Source organism: Poecilia formosa, unplaced genomic scaffold (assembly GCF_000485575.1).
Source record: "Poecilia formosa unplaced genomic scaffold, Poecilia_formosa-5.1.2 Scaffold68, whole genome shotgun sequence".
Taxonomy (NCBI): Eukaryota; Metazoa; Chordata; class Actinopteri; order Cyprinodontiformes; family Poeciliidae; genus Poecilia; species Poecilia formosa.
The window spans coordinates 1,440,416-1,461,495 of NW_006800007.1; the positions used below are offsets into that span (position 1 = coordinate 1,440,416).

General features: G+C 36.8%; 2 protein-coding genes across 2 annotated transcripts; both read right to left on the bottom strand.

The window, feature by feature from the left end:
* Positions 1-1,371: 1,371 nt before the first annotated feature.
* Positions 1,372-10,331, bottom strand: chic1 (cysteine-rich hydrophobic domain 1). The gene is made up of 6 exons (XM_007555091.2): positions 10,156-10,331; positions 8,086-8,140; positions 6,243-6,398; positions 4,551-4,607; positions 4,056-4,115; positions 1,372-3,051 (listed from the first exon to the last, which is right to left on the bottom strand). The coding sequence occupies exons 1-6, from the start codon at positions 10,302-10,304 to the stop codon at positions 3,001-3,003; spliced, it is 528 nt and encodes a 175-aa protein (XP_007555153.1). The 5' UTR covers positions 10,305-10,331; the 3' UTR covers positions 1,372-3,000.
* Positions 10,332-14,007: 3,676 nt separating this feature from the next.
* On the bottom strand, positions 14,008-17,238 carry cdx4 (caudal type homeobox 4). The gene is made up of 3 exons (XM_007555092.2): positions 16,552-17,238; positions 15,516-15,661; positions 14,008-14,454 (listed from the first exon to the last, which is right to left on the bottom strand). Exons 1-3 carry the CDS (start codon positions 16,985-16,987, stop codon positions 14,221-14,223), a joined length of 816 nt encoding a protein of 271 aa, XP_007555154.1. The 5' UTR covers positions 16,988-17,238; the 3' UTR covers positions 14,008-14,220.
* Positions 17,239-21,080: the final 3,842 nt, after the last annotated feature.

A 21,080-nucleotide genomic window follows, 5' to 3' on the forward strand; every position in this document is an offset into this window, starting at 1 on the left:
CCCCTAGTGGTAAAAATATGTACATTAAGTAAATATGAAATGTTTGCATAATTTCACACACAGCCTGATCTGGACTGGGAAAGATTCAGGTAATTCAGAAGATTCTTATATTTGAGTCTTCATATGTAGAGGGGTTTTAACATGTTTGGATTAATTCTGATTTTCAAATACAGCTTTTTTTTTTTTTCTGCAGTAAAGTGAGGCAGAAATCTCCTGAAGTTTTTTTTTTTTTTTTTTTTTTTTTGCATAAAAACATCTTTAAACAAGATAAACTATTTGCTTCTTACACTGATGTACAATCCATTTGCAATTTATTTTGATTTTTATGTAAAATCTTGGTTATGATTTCTAACAGAACTCTAATTGGAATCCAAGCTGGCCCACAGCATCACAGGTCCTCTACTGTACGTAGGTGGGCATGAGTTTCTTTTTATGGACAGACTGATGGGGCTACACTGAGAAAATAAAAGTAAATTGAGTGAAAAAGTAGTATCATGAAAAAGTTGCAATACTACAACTTTATCATGTTTTTATTCTCGTAAACCCGACTTCATCCTTGTCACATAACTCTCATACAACTATATTTTTTTTAATACTATGATTTTATTCTCAAAGAAATTACTTTTTATAACTTTATTCCTGTAATTTGGTTTTTATTTTTTCTTGGTAAGGCCCTAACACTCGGTCATAGTTTTTCTATATGTGTGCATTCATTTTTTGAAGTTATTGAAAAGCTCAGTATTGAGCTTATTTGACAAAAACATGTTAAAGTCTGAGAAGAAATGACCAGCTTTCACATATTTACATTTATGATTATAGGACAAAAAAAATTTTTTTTAGTGTGTAGATGGCTTTTTATGAAACTTCCTGCCCCCAATGTGCCATTTATCTGCTATTTAATCCATAAAGTTATAGATTACCAATCAGAAGTTCCTCAAAAATGAAGATATTTATTAAAATGCCTGGAATACAAGTAGATGGAGGCACAACACTCAGATGATTAATTTTTGCGCACTTTACTGCGCTTTTAATGCGCAATAAAGTGTATAAAGTAAGACTAAGATTGAATGGGAAAACGGAAACAAAGGACCATAAAATGTCTCCACTTCAGTGCAAGGGGAGTTGTTTTGTATTTAAGATACAGTAGAAACAGAGTGAAGCGTGCTTCCACCTCTCTGACCACCGGTCTGTAAAATTAGGACGTAGCAGCAGGTTATGCTAACAGCATTCCTACGTTTTACAAATGTGTCAAGTAATTGCAGCCCATCTTGTTAAAGTTAACGATACAGCGCCTTGTTAAACATGACAAACTGCTGCAGCTTTGGTTGCAGAACAAATTAAGAGAAGAAACAAAAAACAAAACAAAAAAGGTGAAAATCAACAGTTTATTTTCTCTCTTCAGAGGAATTAGGTCGTGGTGACGAACATTTACATGAACTGTAACAATACCGGGAGGAGGATTTCAGAGTCTCCTTCGCACACAAAGGAGACGGTACTATTCCAGAGGCACTAATAAAATGAAACCCGGGAAATGTTTCGACTTCAATCAGAGGTGTCCAAACCTTTTGTCACATGGGCCAATCAACAATCAACTAAGCAGTATTTAAATTAAAACAGTCAGATTTGCTGTTGGAAAATGATGTGTAAATTATTCTAGATCCAAAACTTAAAAACGGTTCTGCAGATTTTCCTTAATAATAATAATTATGTAAAATTTCTAGGTATGAATTGAAAGAAAAAATGAATAAAATCAGGATTTAGGTCAATCTTTTTTTGAAAATGCTTGCTGTATTTAGTTAAGTTTATTAAATCAATTAGAAGCAGATTTGGGTGAAACTTTTGAGTAAAAGTTACTGGTTCTTGAAGAGAAAACATGGTTATTTTTTAGCAAATATTTTCTACTGTAAGAAGATTTTATTTGTGATCATTTTATCATCTATCAAATTTGTATCTTCCTTGAACTGAAGTCAGTGGCCACACGCAATCAGTCCAGGGGCTGCAAATGGCCCCCGGGCCACACTTTGGACACCCCTGACTTAAATGAAAAGTAACACAATCACTCAGGATGATGACCGAAACAAAGTGAAGTTCTTCCAACACGGCACAGACGGATACAAAACTACAAAAATAATGCAAAATCGAAGGATTAAAAAATATCTATAGAATCGATCATTGGCAAAAACCCACCGAAAGACAATTTGTTTGAATATCAGGATTCTCCTCTGGGCTCAAGTGCAATAATCTGGCATCAGATACACTGTAACTATATATGGCTTACAAGGTAAACAGGTCCATATGAACTAGACATCTTTCATTAATCAAAACTATGGTACAGCAATATATTGGCAAAGAAAATCTAAAAGACTAAGTAAACTTTATGTAAACAATGGCATACCACTGTACAGCTTATCCTACCATGGTATTTACACGTCAACTTCTTGTACTAGCTAATTCCCAGGTACAAAGAGTTAATATAAAGACGAAAACAACATGGAGGGGGAGACGGACGCCGGGCGCTAGGCAACCGTCTCGTCTACCTGCTAAGAACTGGATCCAGCCGGTTCCAGTTACATCAATTTATACTTTAATATCTAACCGTACATAAGGCAAGGATCGTCACGGAAAGGTGGAGGCATCACATTCGTCTGCGAGGAAGGGGGCCACTGGTTTACCAGCCTGAAGGTTCTTTGGGGTAAATGCACTTTTCAAAAGTTTTACTCGTTTTAACACATGAGATAAAATAAAATCAGAGTGCAACATCATCAACAAACAGGGGGAGAAAATGTGCAAAATCTGCTCTAAAGCAAAGTGACAGTGTTGCAAATTGTTTTGTACAAAGTACAGGGAGATGTACGGGGTCATCACGAGAGACGCCTGACCCTTATTCCAACATACTGTGTGTATATATATATATATATATATATATACATACATATATATACATACAAGGCACTAAGGATAAGATTGAAGGGCCGTCCATCCGGTCTGATGACGTTCTCCTCAGTCCGGTCGGAATATAGGATATTTAGGAAGGAATTCTATAAGAATCACCTGCAGAGAGAAGAAAACGGTTTACAGGAAAACAGCAAAATATTTTATCTGTAAAGCAATGTGTAAGGAATGCAAAGTGGTATTTATGCAGCCATGTTCAATAAATTAGAATATCATCACCTTCCTATAACAATGGCCAAAGTTATTTTTAGCTTTGGCTAAAAAAGTGATTTTTTTAAAAAACATCTTTTATGAAAAAAACAAAAAGACAGTAAGCATACAGAAATATTCCTACATCCTGAACCTTTTTTTTGTGATCATTTCTCACATTTTATTGTATTTTATTAGGATTTTTTTGCAGTAGCTCAACACAAAGTAGTGAGTAATTGTGGATTAGAAGGAAAATGAAGCCTGTTTAGATGTGTGTTTATTCCCTCCAGGTGTAAATAATTTATTGAACTAAAACTTAAGACATATTTGCACATTTAGAAAGTCAAAATATATCTCATTCTTCTTTGCAAATTAAAATAATAAAAATAAAGGCTATCCAAGTTAAATTAAAAGATAAGTAGACAGATAATGAATTTCTTTGGCATTTCCATCTCCCACACAGCATTCAACACTTAAAAACATCAATATTAAGTCCTTATTGAACTAATCTGTGCAGAAAATAAACATTTTGTAATTAAGATTAAATAAAACACCCTTTGTAAAAATGTTTGACACAAAACTTTTCAAAAACTTGGTTCAAATTCTGTAATAAGGAATGTTTTAAGCACCTTATGTTATCCAATTATTAATCAATTAATTCAAATGATATTGATAAGTCACACAGAAAGTACTAACGTTATAAGTATTTTTTTAGCTGCAGTTTTTACTAAAGGAACACTGTTATTAGATTTAGGGCCAAAAAGTGTATTATTAGTTTATATCTTCTATAAAAAGGAATTTGTTTAAATCCAATTAATCATCAGATGACTAAAGTAAAAGTTGCATCTTTGCTGGATCGTTTTGATGCTGATGACACATAAACCTCATCAGCTAATGTCCGTCGGTGAACTCACATATTCCATCATGTTGCTGCTTTCACATTTTCTCTTGCTGAGCTTCCAGTGCAGCCCTAGCTGGAGGGAGAACAGAGGAGTGAACATCTCCGCTGCTCTTCAGCAGAAACAAAGACACTCAAACACCCCCGACCGAATCACACACACCCACACACACACAGAAAGGAAGGAGAATCTGTCTCAGATCTCCTCTTTAGCGTCGGGGGAATTCAGGAGCAGGACTGTCTGGTCTCGCGGAGGTCAAGCCGTGGCCAGACACCCCGAAGAGCTTCCTTTATTTCACCGCACGGCTACTAGCTGTAATTTGTTGCTGTGAGACAAAACAAAATTAACACGGCCTTTTACTGCCGACCTCGCGGCCCTCAGACCTCTGTGGCAGACCGCAGTTTGCAGAACAGATTAATGATCATTATCCGTCACGATGATGCTCCGCTCGCAGACAAATCATGCACTTCCACACAACAGGCAAAATGTACAGGTTAACATCTGTCTCACCTTGTGGTATAATCGGTTATTTTCCCACTCTAACAGCTTCTGGATTGACCGTCTTGTCTTTGGAATAAGAAGAAACAAAAATGAAGAGATGCACGTTAGACGACATGAATCACAGGTCAATCAAACGCTCCAACAGGTAGGAGGAAACTGCCCCCATTTTCAGGATTTATGGACTGAACTCCCCAATTTACCAGCCAGTAATTTCCACTTTGCTGTCAGTAACACAACCTTTAAATGACGCCACCTTGGGCTGGGAGAGAGAGAATCGCTACAACATGAGGATGAGCCGTTATTACCATCAGGATTTAAAAATTAAACCCTGAGAGAAAACACACGTGATTAGGCCTGTCACAATAAGCAATAAATCAACTAATTGCATAATAAATTAGAACAACCTCAATCATTTCTAAATGTATGATTTATTGTTTTTCTGTTCTTCTAAAAACTGAATAACAAAAGTCTTCAGTTTAAAGCTTTGGTCTCAACTAGTCTTTTTTATTTTGAAGGACAGTTTTGTTTATAGAGAGACTTAATTCATTTTATTTATTTACTTTGGATAATTAAAATGTCTTCCAGTTCCAGTGTTAAATGTTCATTAGAATTTAAAGTTTATTGATCTTTGAGGATGTGTTTGTGCATTTCATGCTGTTACCATTATATCACTTGAAAATGGTCTCAAACAGACAATATTACTGTTTATCGCAGTAACTTCTGGGACAATTTATTGTAACAGGCAATAAAAATCTTAGGATTAATAGGTTTTCTAAACAAACTAGACCAAAGTGTAAACTTTCAACCAACTTATAAATGATATAATTTCGATCCAGTTTCTCTCCTTGTTGTTTTGGTTGAACAAACATTTGCGTTAACGAGTAAACGAGTCGGTTCTCCATCTCTGATGTCCACCCGACTCAACAGCTGTTTTTCGTTTGGGATTGTCACTGCGCTTTCTGATTCAACAGGCCACGTTTTCACACACGCTGTGATGTCAAGCCAAGACGATCCAACATGTTGAATTTCCTGATTTTAGATCGGAGCATTCCCGACGTTCCACCAACTGGAGCCGATCAGCCTTAACCAGAGTTGGGAAGTAGCATTACATTTACTTGAGTAGGTTTTTTGAAAAAGGAGTATTTTTACTATGTTGTACTTTTGACTTTTTGAGTATTTTTGAGAAATTTTACTGGATTTTCTACCCACTGAATGAAAAACAAACATGTTTTAACAAAAGATTCACCAGACACACACCTGTAGTTTTTGTAGAAGATTTTTTATTGAAAGAAACTGATTTGGAAAAAAAATATTTTGCCTGATTTTGTTATGTTTTGTAACTTATATGAATTATTATCATTTTGGTTCTTAAAATACCAAATATTCCATTTAACTTTATATTTTGGTCCGTCTGGTGATGTAATTTCTAAATATTAAATGTTTAATAACTTGATCAGTTACTCAGTATTTGATTAGACTTTTCACCAAATACTTTTTACTTCTACTTGGGTAAAACATGTTAAAGTAGTGCTTCTCTTACTTGAGTACAATTTTTGGGTACTAAAGTTAAGATTATCAGTTAAGATTATCGTAAATTTGACCTAAGATTGTCGGGATGAGAACATCTGGATAAAAATCTGGATAAAAATCCTGCCGTATGGTATTTGAGAGCTGATGTCAGGCTGTCAGAGTTGGACTTACTCTCTTGTTGAGGCAGATGACGGGCCACAGACTGCAGCCCACCGTGCAGCAGCAGCACAAACAGCCACAGAGAAGCCATTTCACATTCACTGGCAGGTTCTTCTTTAAGCAGGCGTTCACTCTGCCGATGCTGGTTTTGAATTCCTCTGGTGCTACCTGAAAATAAACAATTATTCAAGTATTGATTAATATATTAATCATTCTGATGATTAATCAGATAAAGAAAAAAAAGACATGTCTTCCAGATTTGTCGTGCAAGTTTTTTTTAAACGTTAAAATACGCAAAAAAACAAAAAATGTTTATTGTTTTATATGCAGAATTTGAACGACGTAAAACTAAACTATGCCACTTGGGAAAAAAAGTTTCTTTAAAATCTTAAATGCAAAATGCATTTATTTGTCACAATACGCAATAAATCAAAAAACATTCTGTGTTAATCAATGTTAAGTAAAGTTAATGCTTCATGTCCATCTTTTGGGAAGAAAGAAAAGAAAAACTGCCTTCAGTTCTGGATACTTGTTACATCTGATAAACAATAAATAGACATATTTAACTCACATTTTTATTTTACTTCTGTTGTGGCTAGATGAATTTAAAATGATGCTTTGCTACATTGTTTTGTCAAAAACAGTAAAATAATCTCAAGATTCTTCCTGCGCTCTGAACGCCACAGCGTTATAGCTGAGTGGAGCTGTTTGCAGAGATTACTTAGACTTATTTATTTTTACTTCTTACTTTTGTAAAGAAACGAGGTGCCAACCCTGTAAGGAAACATCTGAAACAGATGACGTCAAAAAAGTACAGAAGCCTGTGCGTTCAAAGTAAATTAAAGTAATGTAGATTAACGTAGCGCTACAAATTAGTTGACAATTATTACAATAATTCATTAAGATTAACCACTACAGCACTAGAGGAGATGTGCAGCTAAAGAACAGCTGAAAGGGAGAGGGACAGTGCAAGTGTCTCTCAGTGTTGTTGACCTAAAAGGTGCTTAATTGTGCTGAGGAAGGATCAAAGAGCTGCAGAAAACCAAAAGGCTAGATGTTTGCAGATGTTGTCCAGAGATGGGGTCTCTTTATTCTACACCCAGACTTGCTAACTGAGCTCCAGACTGTTCAAGGCAAAGCAGGGAGTCAAAGGAGAGATAAGCTGAGAGCCTGTGGCAGCACTGGCCAAACAACTTGAATGGATGCTCATTCCTCGCCGAGTCTGTACGCCATAAAACAGGGGTCGTAATCTTTTATGACAGGATGCAAAGGTCTCTTTGCAAACAGCTAAAGAACTCAGAATAAAGCCCAGCAGGGTCTGATCTGCACCCTTCAATCATCATAATTGTGACCTCATCCATCACATGTCACCCTGGGTCACAATACTGAAGGTGCTTTTTATTGCCCTACACTTCCCTCGGCCTGCTCTTCCCCCCGCAGCCTTTTTGTGTTTCAGCGTCCGACCCAGGAAGCTCCCCTGTCTGTGGCAGAATCCTCATTTCATTATTTTATCACCTGGAGCTCGACCCTCTGAAAAAAGAAAAAAAAAAGAAACAGATGATCCCCCTCCCAGCCGAGCACCAATGGACGGCTTACTCATTGACAGAGCTGGACTGCAGCACATTCAGGCTCTTTTCTGCCACGCTGCCTATAATGCATCTGCATCAGATCAAACCAACCCAGGAAACTTTGAATGGGCCGATCTGGGGAAGTCAGGGCCGTTAAAGGCCCAGCAGAACAAAAGATCCACTGCAGCTTTAATTGCTTAATTCATCCCAGTTGGGTTTGAACAGAAATTAACATGAAAGAGTGTAGTGTCTAAAAACTTTTAAAAAATAATAAGGACAAACCGTACCTTTCCTGTGAGAACAGAGGGAAATTCTGTGTCGAATCTGTTGCTTAATCCAAACCTGGAAAAAAAGAGAAAAAAACATTTGACATGAGAGCTGAAACACAGAGAAGTTGGTGCAGCGATGATTATAATAGTTAATTTAATCATTTCTACAGCTTAATAATGTTAAAAACAGAAAACATGAACAAAAACATATTTTTCCTCATTAGATTAACGAGCTTGTTATTGTACTTTTCCATCATTTACTCAAATTGCAGAAAATATTCAGTCATGTTGCTAAAGATGAACCAATACTGTCATACTGCTCTGCCAACAATAATGATAAATTATCCCAGAAGTTATCGCTCGAAACAATGTTGTGATTTTGAAGCCATTTTCAAGTAATGTTATAATAATGGCATAATAACACAAGAACATATTCTGAAAGATCAATAAACTTTAAATGCTGATGAATATTTAACACTGGAACAGGAAGATATTTTAAATATCCAAAATTGATCAACAAAACAATAATTAAAATGAATTATGAAATCTCTGTAAACAAAGTTGTCCTTCAAAGAAGGGCTAGTTGAGACCAATGCACCAACTGAATACTTTTGTGATCCAGATTTTGTTAGAAAAATAAAAATGAACAATCATGCAAATGGAAATTATTGGGCTTTAATTACTGAGCCATTAATTGATTTATTGCTTATTGCGACTGGCTTACAAGACACACACCTTCCAAGAACCTCTTTACTATCATCAGTCCGCAAAATATTTTCTCCAAAGTCTTGAGGATCATGAGAATATTTTTGACAAATGTAAGCTGTAGTTTTGTGTTTGGTTTGTTAGAAAGGTTTTTGTCCTGGAACCATGGATGCCATTTTTGCTCCATCTTTTGCTCCTTGTTGGATGAGAGCAGGTTTGGTATGTCACCACTAATAGGAAGGTTTACCATGGTTTAATGTTATCTCTCTTTGTGTATCTCTCCCTGTGGTTCGTTGGCCTCCCAAGAAATTAGAAATGGCTTGGTAGCCCTTTCCAGGCAGACAGATGCCAATGAATTGATGCTTCATCTGTTCTTGGTATTTTGTCAGCCAACGTCCAGCTGTCAGACAGTTTATGTTTGAGTAAATTCTTGGTTTGGCAGTAATCAAGCCTGAGTTTGGGTAATGAAATTTAGATTAGCTTTAAAAAAATATGGTTAATAACATAATCAGGTTTGTTAGTTTGTCACCAGGCTGGTTTGAATAGCTCTTTTCCCTTAATTTAAATAATTTTAAAGTTTTAATGCTCATTAAAAACTGGTTGTATGATCTGACATATTTAAGTGTGATGAAAAATGAAAACCAGAATACATATTAAAGGGGGGAAATACTTTTGCCTCAGCAAGACTTTTCTGCACAATTATATCCTTACTCACATATTTGCACAATAAAGACTAGTTGTGTCTGCATATCTAACCACACTGTGATTTGTTTCTGAAATGTTCTGTACCCCCAAATAGAACAAACACCCCCTGACAAGTTCAATAAAGTGACAGGGACTGAGTGTATGAAGTGGATGATATAAAAAGATGAAGAGGCAGCCGGTAGTGATGACAAGATGCTTAAGTGAGATGCTTTTTAGCCTTGTTATCACTTAATTAGAGTTTTCAAAGTGCAACAGACTCCATCAGTTGTCCAGGGGGGTGTCTACTCGTAGCCTTTATATTTAAACTTGGTAAAATGTAGGAAAAACTGACAGATTAAGACACTAAGCTCAACTGATAATGTCAGTCCAAAACATTAGATTGACGGCTGCTGCTCGGTGATAAGACTTCTAGCTAACGGTTAATCTCATGTAAACATAACTAACGGGAATACCAACTGCCAGTCCAGGTAACGGTTGCCATGGTGACAAATAGCCGTTACTTTACTGTGCGCTAACTCCTCGACTTCACAGATGTTCAACTGTTTCTGTTGTGTTTTGACGTTAGCTAGTAGTAGCAGCAGGCTAGCCTCAGCTAGGCAGGCTCTGTGGAAATAACAAAGCGACCCCGTCACACAAACAAGAGAAACAAGAGGGGGGGAAAAGCAGAGCGCGGCTTACACGGTGATGTGCCCGGCCCCTCGCATGATCACAGGCTCCGGACAGTATCTTTGTAAGTGCTCCTCGCTCACTACGTGCTCATCGTCTTCGTCTTCTAACTCATAAATGGTATCAAAGTCCGCCATGTTGGGTTGTAAGACGCTCATCATCGCCCCGCTGCGTCCAGATTTACAAGAGCTGGAACTTTGTATGGCAAGACAGTTTGTCATGTAATAGGCAGACTTGGCTCTTTCAAAGAAAAAGAAGATTTTAGAAATATCCTTTATTGTCCTACTGTGTGGGAAGTTGACATCAGGAAGATCATTTTAAATGGAAAAAAACAAACAAAAGCAAAACAATAGTAGAGTTAGACAGACTTATTGAGTTTGTTAAAGTCCTACAGCTGCTAGGAGAGAAAGGATCTGTGATAATGCTCCTTTGTGCACCTAGGATGCATCAGTCAGTCACTGGAGAAACTCACCAGTTCAACAATAGCTTCATATATAAAGTGGGAGACATTGTCAAACTGTAATGTTATTTTAGCCTTTCAGTCTCCCACCAACTGCAACATGTCAAGGCAACATATTAGCGTAGCGCTAGCCTTTCTGATGATGATGCAAGCTGGACTCAATACACTAATACTGAGGTTTTTTTATGATTACATGCTTACCATGAGAAACCACTACTCATAAAATCTACCAGCTGATTATCACAAACAAATTTATGAAACTTAAAGTAATAATATCATCTGATAATGACCTTTTTAGTTAATATCCCCCAAATAATTCCCAATATTCAATAACACTCATTGTGTACTCCCAATCATTTTTTTTCAACCAAAGATAGAAGTTGTGGGAATGTGCAAAAATAAAAGAGAAGTGCAAAACACCAAAATGGGATGGGGGGCGGGGGGAATGAATAGGGAATATATTATATATCTTATAATTTATATATTATTAACTAATCAGAAGGTAAAACTCATTAACAAAGAAAACCCAATTCAGAACAAAAAGCATAAAAAAGGATTTCTTTACATCTGCTCTTGATGCAAGTCCAGGATATTTGCTCTGTATGGAGAAGATAACTTCGTCCTGCCATCCACCCACAAATGTTTTCATTTGATATTAAATCAGTATTACATTCAGGATGTCACTGTGACATTTCTGGGGCAATCTACATTTAATTTTTTTTGTGCTACAAAAAAACAACATTCATAAAATGCTCTTAGTAATGTTGTCATGAAATAAAGACCATAGAGTAGAATTATTTAAATTTTCATTATTATTTTCCATCGGCCGACAATTTCAAAACCGTGTAGTGTGAACTGGGCTTTAGATGTGTTTCCATGTACTCATTTTCCAAATACAAACTGCCTGTTTAAACATCTTAAATATTTATTCAGGGATTACACTGTGAAACTTGAAGCAGCTGGAATTTCTGGGGTCATATTTATGAAAGAAATCTTGAAGTATGTAGTGCTTTGTGTTTTCTGAAAATAATTACTAGTGAAAGCTACATTCAAAAATTTATTCGGCACTTCAAATATCACCAGTGCTGCTCTAGGAGAAGAGGATGTATTAGTGACTTAAAACCTGTTGTATATTATTTCTAAAAATGAAATTATTTGCCACTAGAAAAATTACACTAAACGTGCAATGCCCTCAAATGTAAATGTGAACTCTGGTAAAAGATCTATCCAAAAAAAAGGTGCCATTTGTCCTGGTGAGAGTTTAGATTTGTTTCACCTGCATTACCGTTCCCCTCTTTCTGTGAATGTTGAAAAGATCAACTTTGGTCCTGGTAAGTTGTTTTAAATGTTGTCATTTTTGCTCTATGGATACAGACACAATTATCTGTTTACTTGTTAGCATCTGTTGATTTATGAAGATCAAATTACATAAGCCTCACTTCAATATGCTCTCTTGTCTTTCCCACATTGAGGAATAACTAAAACAAATTGTTTTGCTTTGTAATGTTGTGTCGATGTCATATTTGTACTCCTAAAGACCACAAGCAGAAATACAAGAATCCAATATGGCTGCCATGCATTTAACACAGGGAAAGTTACAGGGACAAACTATTTTCTTGTAGACCTGATGGATTGTATCTAAGTAGAACAGCAAAAGCACACACTGTGCCATGTTTCAGTGCATAGATTGAAAAGAAATACAATCGTAGTTGCACATTAATATTTTCAGCTTCCTACAAGAATGCATTCAGCTCTGGTTTATCCCAGATCCAAAAAACTGTCTGATATCAGCAGCAGCTTATAAAGGATTTAAAGAGCTCTCTACAATTCAAATAAGCCTCGCCACTTCACAGAAAGTAGTCTACAAGGTGAGGACATTTAAAACAGCTGCCAACATTTGGCCATCCAGTTACCCTCAGAGCAGACCACAAGATGCTAAAAGAAGTATCCAAAAAACCCTAAAATGTTATTAAAATGTGATTGTTAAAGTAGATCTGCAATCAGAAGCAGATTACTCAAGTTAACTTATCAAATTAAAACATGAGAACCAGTCTGAGGCTCGCCAGAGAGAACAGAAACAAAAACCAGGATGTCTGGAACGTTTTTCTTTGGACAGATTAGTCTAAAATTATTCAACATAATCCAAACATCCAAGGTAAAGAGCCTCATACTGTGAAATATGGAGGTGGAAGACTCATGGTTTGGGAATGCTTTTGCTGCAGCAGGAGCTGGCAAGCTCCACATTACTATAGTGTATTAGAGGCTTCTCAGGGAAAAGATGAGATTAAAGCTGCATCTAGTCCCTAGAACATCACAATGACTCCAAACATGCAGAGATAGCCACAGATTTTAGGGTTAGGGTGTCCTAATCTTTACCTTCAGTCAGAGTAAAAAGTCTTTCGTCTTTTCATAACTGGTGGGAAGGTTATTTTAATAATATTTTAACTTCAGAGGTCTTTCAAACATTAACTTTCAAATAGAAAAAACACAAAAAAGCGATTGAAGTTGATTTGATTATATGGTAAAATGGCCTACCATAAACTCTTGCAACCAGAGCTGAAAAGTTTTATCGCCTCACCGCGCTCGGATTTACAGGAGCTGCAAGTGCTCGCCGTCCATCGTGACAGAAAAACAGTGGAACAATCTTAGAGTTGACACACGGAAGTCCTCCACTCAGACGTAATAAATTAACCCGTTAAAATCCCACAAGGGCAAAGGCTATAGATCAACTTATTTCTAAAATAACAAGCCGCAGTTAACATGTCAAATTGGAAAAAGTGGAGCAAGCAACACCTCGAATAAAGCCGAATCTTTTTTCCAACACTGAAATTACACATTTAACATAGACAGAAACATTTCTAGACTTTATAATCTTTAAAAATTGAATTGCAGTCTCTATTGAACCTCATGCTAATTTCTTTGCACCACATTTGATTAAAAATCACTGATCAGCGAAAGATGCCTCGCAATGTAATGATTGAATTTATTGGAGCAGATTTGTTTCTCACACTTGTTTTAGCCAATAGAAAATAAGAGTTCAAACATATTTTAGGTTAGGTCTAACTCTGTTATTGTATTATTTAAAAAAAGGAAATAAAAGGTGATACATTTTGTACAAAAACACTTTATTTACATTTATAAAGTTGCCATTAGACGACAATATACCCGCATCATTAAAAGCTGCCCTTGTGCTAAAAACAAGTGAAAAATGATTTGTCAAGTAAACGCATCGGTTCAAACTTTACCGGAATGACTTTTTTCTTCTTAAATTTTATCAAGCACATACACTTCCTCACAAACAATGCACCATATTTATGTCTTATAAACTCACAAACAATTTAAAGATTTTTTTTATTATTGTTTTTTGTTGACTTTTTTTTGGAGTTGAAAAAAAAATTTCCCACTTCATTAGAACTATTCTATTAAAAGTAATATTTCAAGAGCCTCCAGCATGTCGTAATACAAAACAAACAAACAAACAAACAAACAAAAAAAAATAGCAAAGCGGGTTGGGAGTTCGGATCCTTCTGCTGCCCATCAAGTGTCCCGCATGTCAGCGTGTTGGAGTGCTCAGTTTAGGAGAGGTGGCGGACCGGACGGTCCGCATTTGGACTGTTCTACTGAGTCACAGTCACCTGCTGGATATTCCTGATAGACGGCAAGGTGTTCATTCCCTGAGGAGGATACAGAGAGCTGTGGATCTCCGTGGGACTGAGGGAGCCCGGCACCGGCAGAGGGCTCACCGAACCCGGGTCACTGTGCACAGACCCGCTGCTGCCGTCGGACTGACCCAATTTCTTCTTTATCAGCTTCCTCTCTTTGGCTCTGCGGTTCTGAAACCATATTTTCACCTGAGAAAAGACACAAACAGTGACATTCAGCACTAAAAAAATAAAATATATAATATTATATTACATTACATTATATTATATTATATTATATTATATTATATTATATTATATTAGAAGATAGATAACTCTTCTTCTTTTGAACATGTAAAACCACCTCATATTTCACTTTACATTTTTGTAATTGAGTAAAATCTATAGCTTGTTAGATTGTTATATTTCCTTCGGTTTCAATATAGTAAAAATAAATTGGGGTTTTGGCGTAAACTCCAAATATTTTCGTAAGATTTTCCAAAGTTTTTGATAAAGGAAAAAGACAAAAAACAACAACAAACCCCAAAACAAAAAACAAACAAACAAACAAACAATACTATACCTATATTTTAAAATCTCTTTTAAGCCATTTTTGTCAAAAACAATAAACAAGATAAATCCTAACATCCAGTATATTTGAAGGAACAATACCATACTCTGTTAAGACAGTATTTAAAATGAAATAAAAACAGATGGATATTAGAAAGCATGCATTTATCATAAAACTTTTTCTTAAACTTGTATAGGATGTAAATAAACAAATCGAGATTCTCAGAGAGGACGTTTTGGTATATTTTTTAAAAATGAAATAACATAAAACAATGTTAAAAACAACCTCCGTATTATAAGCATTTGTTTTGAAACTGCTCAAACAGTTGAATAATAGTTCCCTGAATTTTTAGAGGAAATTTTGCCATATTTTATTAAGTCTTTAAAAAATAAAATAGCTGAAGTACGCTATATCTGATGCTAATCATTTTCCAAGCCTCTTCTAATGTCATATATTTATACCTAAAATCTGTAAAATTGTTCTTTTTCTGCTTCTCTGCAAATAAACTAAGTAAAATCAGAAAAACAAAGTGATAGAGTTGTGAGGACACATTTTTCTGCTATGAATTTTAGAAATGCCACATTATTTTCACATTACAGCCAATATTGTCAACGTTTTTATCAAGCTTTGGTAATAATTTGACATATTACACCTCTTCTGAATGGATCAACATTACACGTAAGAGTATTTTTATGCATACCTGTCTTTCCGACAGACCCAGGTTGACAGCCAGTTCGGATTTCCTCCTGATGGTGATGTATCTGTTGAAGTGAAACTCCTTCTCCAGCTCCAGCCTCTGATGGTCTGTGTACACTACCCTGTATTTCTCCTTCGTTCTTGTTTTACCTGAGAACAAGACAAATTGATACGGTGAGGACAAGAAGGCTTTCTTTATTTATTTGTTTTCATCTGAATGATCGTGAGTCTGCAGACAGCCGTGCAGGCTTGCGTATCTGGACCGGCCAGGCCTATCTGAGCGCCGCATCGTTATTCAGCCGCGTCTGAAATCCACATCTTCTCCTCAGATACGCAAATTGAGCTGCTTTTGATCTGGTTCTGATGACGAAGTGAATTTCAAAGAACCAGGTCTCGATTTTCTCTTTGATATTAAGCGGAGACTGAAGTTAGGAACAAATATGTGGAAATTAACTGTGAAACAACTGAATTTGTTTGATTTATTCGTCTTTAAATTGAGCTATGAAAGAGAAATTAAGTAAATTAAAATGTAAAACAGTTTATTTAGAAATATTTAATATTGAGACAGTTTAACAATCTGCTTATTTTATTTCTGCATAAACGCTCCCAGCTGCGTGTGTGTGTGTGGAAAAAGCCGAGAAAAAGTGACTCTTCTGGGTGAAGTAGTGACTCTGGGGAAGGAATCTGGCGCACATCAAAGTGGATATGACTGGCAGCGATGGAAGCAGCAAACAATGTAACAAGGAAGTCAAGCTCACAACTCCAGAAATAATGACATTAACATCACAACTGGACACGGCGCCGATTCCTCACACCTTTTCTTTTTTATTTTAATTTCCACCCACAACAGCAGAGAGAATAGTTGTCAAAGCGGTAGGATAATTACATTTATCACTTATATTCGTGTCCATAAACACCAGCTAGATAGATTTATTCTCGGGGATCATTTCAGAGGTTATGGGAGATGGCTTGCGGCTGCGTAAAATCCAGATTTCTGACGCAAAATGGAGGCCTACGTCTGTCCAAGATGACGCTCTCACCTGTAGAAGATGCTTGTGCAGTTTTGCTCATCCACTGGTATGAATTGCGCCTTTCTCTCTCAGGAGAAAGCTGTGCAACAGTAACGTTGTCCGGCGGCGGCTGCAGCACCGCAGCTCCGGGGGGGTGCATGTGACTGTACTCGGACGAACAGTAAGGAACTTGTCCAGGAGATGAGTTGTTCATGGGGGGAGGAAGATTGTTAGGAGGTCCAAGACTATATGCACCCCAGTCCTCTCTCGGGGCGCCATATGAGGGTCCCCAACTGGCCCCGGATTGTGCGTGGGTGTCCATGTTTGGCACATGATGGTATCCTGTAAAGTCAGGGTACTGTGGAGACGAAACGAAGTTCTGTGGAGGAAGATTGATGCTCGATCTTCTTACTGGCCCTTGGTGATACATCCCGCTTTCTTTATCCAGTAAGTATCCAACGTACATATTTTGTACAAAAAAAATAATAAAAAAAAAAGGCTGGAAAGTTTTTCTTTTCAGCAGCAGAGGGGAAAATGCAGCCAATCTCACGGCGACATTTTGACCCTGCCAACTGTTAGCGTCGATCCTTGCGCTCTTTGTAGTCCAAATGGTTTCCCAGTGTGAAATGCAGTTTGTCTCCAGCTTTACATGATGCGTCCAAATGACAAGAAGTTAAAGGTACACTGCGGCCTGCCTGAGGCCGGCCAATTCTTCGATCCTCGCAGATTTACATCTAAATGGAAGTGACCGGTGCTGCAGGCCCGAATGTCCCTTGCGTCTGTCCTGCAGCACGTCATCCTGTGACAGTGGGCCTATCCCGAGCACGGGTTATCCGCTCCATGAATAAATTATCACCAGGGCCTATCAGCTGCACACACGGGCAATAAAACAGGCCTGCACTTCCACACACGCAAACAAGGAGGCCTGTGCGTAATTACGCACAGATTAACTTTTACAATAAATAGCTTGTTAAAATAATTTACCTTCGTTGCTTAGGATTGGTGACTATTTAAACTTTTATCACTCTGAATTAAAACGAAACCATGTTTGAAATTTTACTGTGAGAACCGTGACCACGCTTCACACGTAAACCCGGACTTATATGTCAGGATATTCACTTGCAAACGAGGTGCAAAGTATGAGAGACTTTTTCTTGTTTCGTATTCCGTTCACACCTCAAGGTCGCACTTCACAGCTAATTCCGGTTACAAGGAAACTCCTGCAGCCTCCTCTCCTCCTCCCAGAGACAAACAGTGGCCGGTGGCACCATCAGTCACTGCTGTCCGCTCAAACTGCTTTTAATCTGGCGCTTCACAAAAAAAAAGAGAGATGCGTTTGAATTCAATTATCGACTGAAACATTCAAGCACATTTTTAAGGAGGTGCGCATTAATCAGTCATGTTATCCTTCTTTAAATCACGGCCAACTTGTTTATTGGTCACAAAAAGTTTATGAGATAGTAAAAGTGAGATGGTGCACACTGATCTGCAGAGGCATCTTTTAAAAGAGCCACGCATCATTTTACTTTTTTCTTTTTGACATTTTCCCCACAATTTTCTTTAATTGTTAGTTGCAAAATAGCTGCACACGAAAGCATAAATGTGTGCATTTTAGACTAAAACTGCAGAATAAAACCTCGAATAAGCCAATTTTAACAATATAAATTTATTTTCAACGTGTTTTCCGTCCAGCCTCTCTCACTTCGATAGATTGTGTTATTTTGTAATCAGGGTATTTTTTTATTTTTATTTTTTTTGCAGTTTTCACACTTCATGAAGCTTTTTGGACCAAACGATGCCCCCTTGTGCTGACTGATCACGGAAGCACATTTTATAGTCTAACAGGCTCACAGACGTTGATGAAAGGTGGAAAATATGTTATTTTAATTTGGTATATTTATCTGAAAAGAACCCCATATTAGATTTAGAAAATCTAATTTAGATGAGCAAAATCTAAATTTGGGGGGTCCTTGTTAACCTCCACAGTCCACTCCAAGTCCAGTCCATCACCTTCCAACCAAATAAATAAATAACAAACAAATAATGGCTTATTTATTTAAACATCTAAACATTCAACATGTTTAGATGTTAATGTAATGAAAGCCTGAAAATGACGTACATGACTTAAAAATACAGGCATATCTCAATAAATTACATTATAATAAAATAAGTTAAAACTATTTTGATAATTAAATTTAGGGAGTAAAACTCACAGGAAACTTTAACAGCAGTATTTTTGGTATTGTGGACAGTTCCCAAAAGCTTCTGGGGGAAAAACCCCCTCAGTGCGACAGGTGTCATGCATATTCTGGATTCATCTGTGTTGTTAATGCTCAGACTCTGGCTGCAATCGATGCCTCATGAATCTCTTGAATGGTCTTTGTCTCATAATCTTCTAAACGTTTTAACTTTTGCCTGGACCCTTTTTTGCCAAAGTTTTTCCTTCCACTAAATTTTCAGTTAATACCCTTGGATACAGCAGATGGAAAACTGGAATTCCTTCATTGTTTTTTCTTTCTTTTTTGTTTTACAATCCTTTGGTTTAGTTAAAATAATCTGTTATTTTCTGTCCGTGAAGAACAGTAAAACAGTGCAACACTGCCATCAAGTGATAAAATTAAGGAACTGCATAATGTCTCTTTTCTAACGTGTGGATCTGCTTCAGTGCAATAATTTATTGTGAAACATCAGTCAGTGGAGTGGAATAATTACATGAATAGTTTAATTTGCTTGTTTTTTTGTTTGTTTGTTTGTTTGTTTGTTTTTTAAGTCGGAGCTCCATTCTCCTCATTTAATGAGTACAGTATAATTCACAGATGTTTGAGAAGTGACCACAGGAAAGGAGTCAAACTAGGAACATCTGCGGCTATTTTTAGACAAATAGTTGACACACAGGCACCAGTGATGAGTTTTAATCTCTAATATAAAACATCTGCATAGAAAGACGTGGAAACACGAGCAAAGTACTTTGTTTATGGGCTGTTTTACTGACAGCAACAGACTCAAATATTCTTTCTTCCTTTAATTGCTTACAGTTTTTGTTGTGTAATATACTCCATCAATATGTAAATTATTGTTAGAGATAAACATGAGGAAATGTTACTCTCAAAGAAATGTAAGAGAAAAGAGAAAGAGAAAATATGTCATGTGCTTGTTTTTTACTTATCAGATTCAAAATGTATGTAAACTACACAAAATTTGTTGTCAGCAAATCAAATAAGTAAACAAACTAATTAGTAGACAAAAAAAAAAAAGAACAGCGCTTCAAGAACATCTTGTACAGTCATATTTTAAAACAGAAAAAAGAGAAAACAACAACCAGTTGGCCGCAGTGGAATTTACTCATTCTGACGAAAAGAAATAATTTTCTGAGAAATATTTTTAGATGTGGGTATGTGGAGTTAAAACAACCCCAAACAGTCTGTGTGCTGGATGTTACTGATTAAATAAAGGAGTTGCAGCTGTCTGGCTCACTGGTGGAAGACGCTACAAGGCAGGGTTGGAAGCCTGGGTGGTTCTGGGTGTTAATCGACGTAGCTGGCCGTAAAAATCAAATCATCCGCAGACTTTCCAGTTTACATGTCGGTTTGTAGGGGAAGTATTTCTGTTGCAGCAATTTTGACTTTATTGTTGTTTTGTAAATATTTGAAACTTTCTTATTGTTGAAGGGAACATCTGAATCCACATGTTGATTTACTAACAGGTTTGTAAAGCAGACAGATTAAAGAACCTATTTGATCTTTTTTTTTTTAGTTTTTTTTTTTTCTTTTCCTGTTTCTTCTTCCTGGTTGGGATTCTGAATCTGATACAAATCTAATAAAACTTAACTTTGATTATTTAATTTGTTATTGTGATGATTTTTTAAAGAGGCAGGTTTACGTAAAGTCAGCATGTTTGAGATTTACATTGTATTATAAAGTTATTCCCTCATCAAAAACCTTCCCTTTAGTGTTGCTTTTATTCCTTCATGGATGTTTGAGAAATCCTGTCATCTCCATGGCAACCATTCAGCTGTGAAAAACAACTGGGTGGACGTAGCTCCGCCTTTAAGACGCAGCTCCTCCTCAGAACTGCAGTTTCCAAGCTTCTGAGTTTCTGCTTCACAGAGCAGCCCTCACCCAATCAGCTCCTTCAGACTAGCCAGGAGCAATTAGCAAACACCTGGTGGAACTGCTGTTCTCGTTATAGGAGGTACTTATCAGTGAAACGCTGGTAAAAACGTTGTTGAAGGGTTAATAGAGGAGCCATGTTGTGATGACTTCCTGAAGGCGGAGTTTCAGAGTGAGCAGGACTTTTTAAAGACACAGAGGCTCAATTTCAAGGGTTTGAATTTCTTTTAAGTAATATTTGTGACATTATGTTTCTGGAAAACACTTAATACTGCCCTTTGAACTTTAAACTTTGCGGATGCAGAAACATTTGATGCTGAAGTTGAGCTGTTTTTGCTCCCACACACACGGAGCAGTGAACACCAGTTCACCCTATTGTTTACCTTCCTGGTAGGGGGTAAAGGAGGCGTACTGAGTGCTCCTGCACTAGCAGGAGCTGGGGACCAGACG

Coding starts and splice junctions, on each gene's coding strand:
- chic1 (XM_007555091.2), bottom strand. CDS start 10,304: ATGATGAGCGTCTTACAACCCAACATGGCGGACTTTGATACCATTTAT. Junction 4,116..4,550: donor ATAACCGATTATACCACAAG/GTGAGACAGATG, acceptor TTCTCCCTCCAG/CTAGGGCTGCACTGGAAGCT. Junction 3,052..4,055: donor GCAGCAACATGATGGAATAT/GTGAGTTCACCG, acceptor TTCTCTCTGCAG/GTGATTCTTATAGAATTCCT.
- cdx4 (XM_007555092.2), bottom strand. CDS start 16,987: ATGTACGTTGGATACTTACTGGATAAAGAAAGCGGGATGTATCACCAA. Junction 15,662..16,551: donor TGCACAAGCATCTTCTACAG/GTGAGAGCGTCA, acceptor TCTTGTTCTCAG/GTAAAACAAGAACGAAGGAG. Junction 14,455..15,515: donor TGGGTCTGTCGGAAAGACAG/GTATGCATAAAA, acceptor GTCTTTTCTCAG/GTGAAAATATGGTTTCAGAA.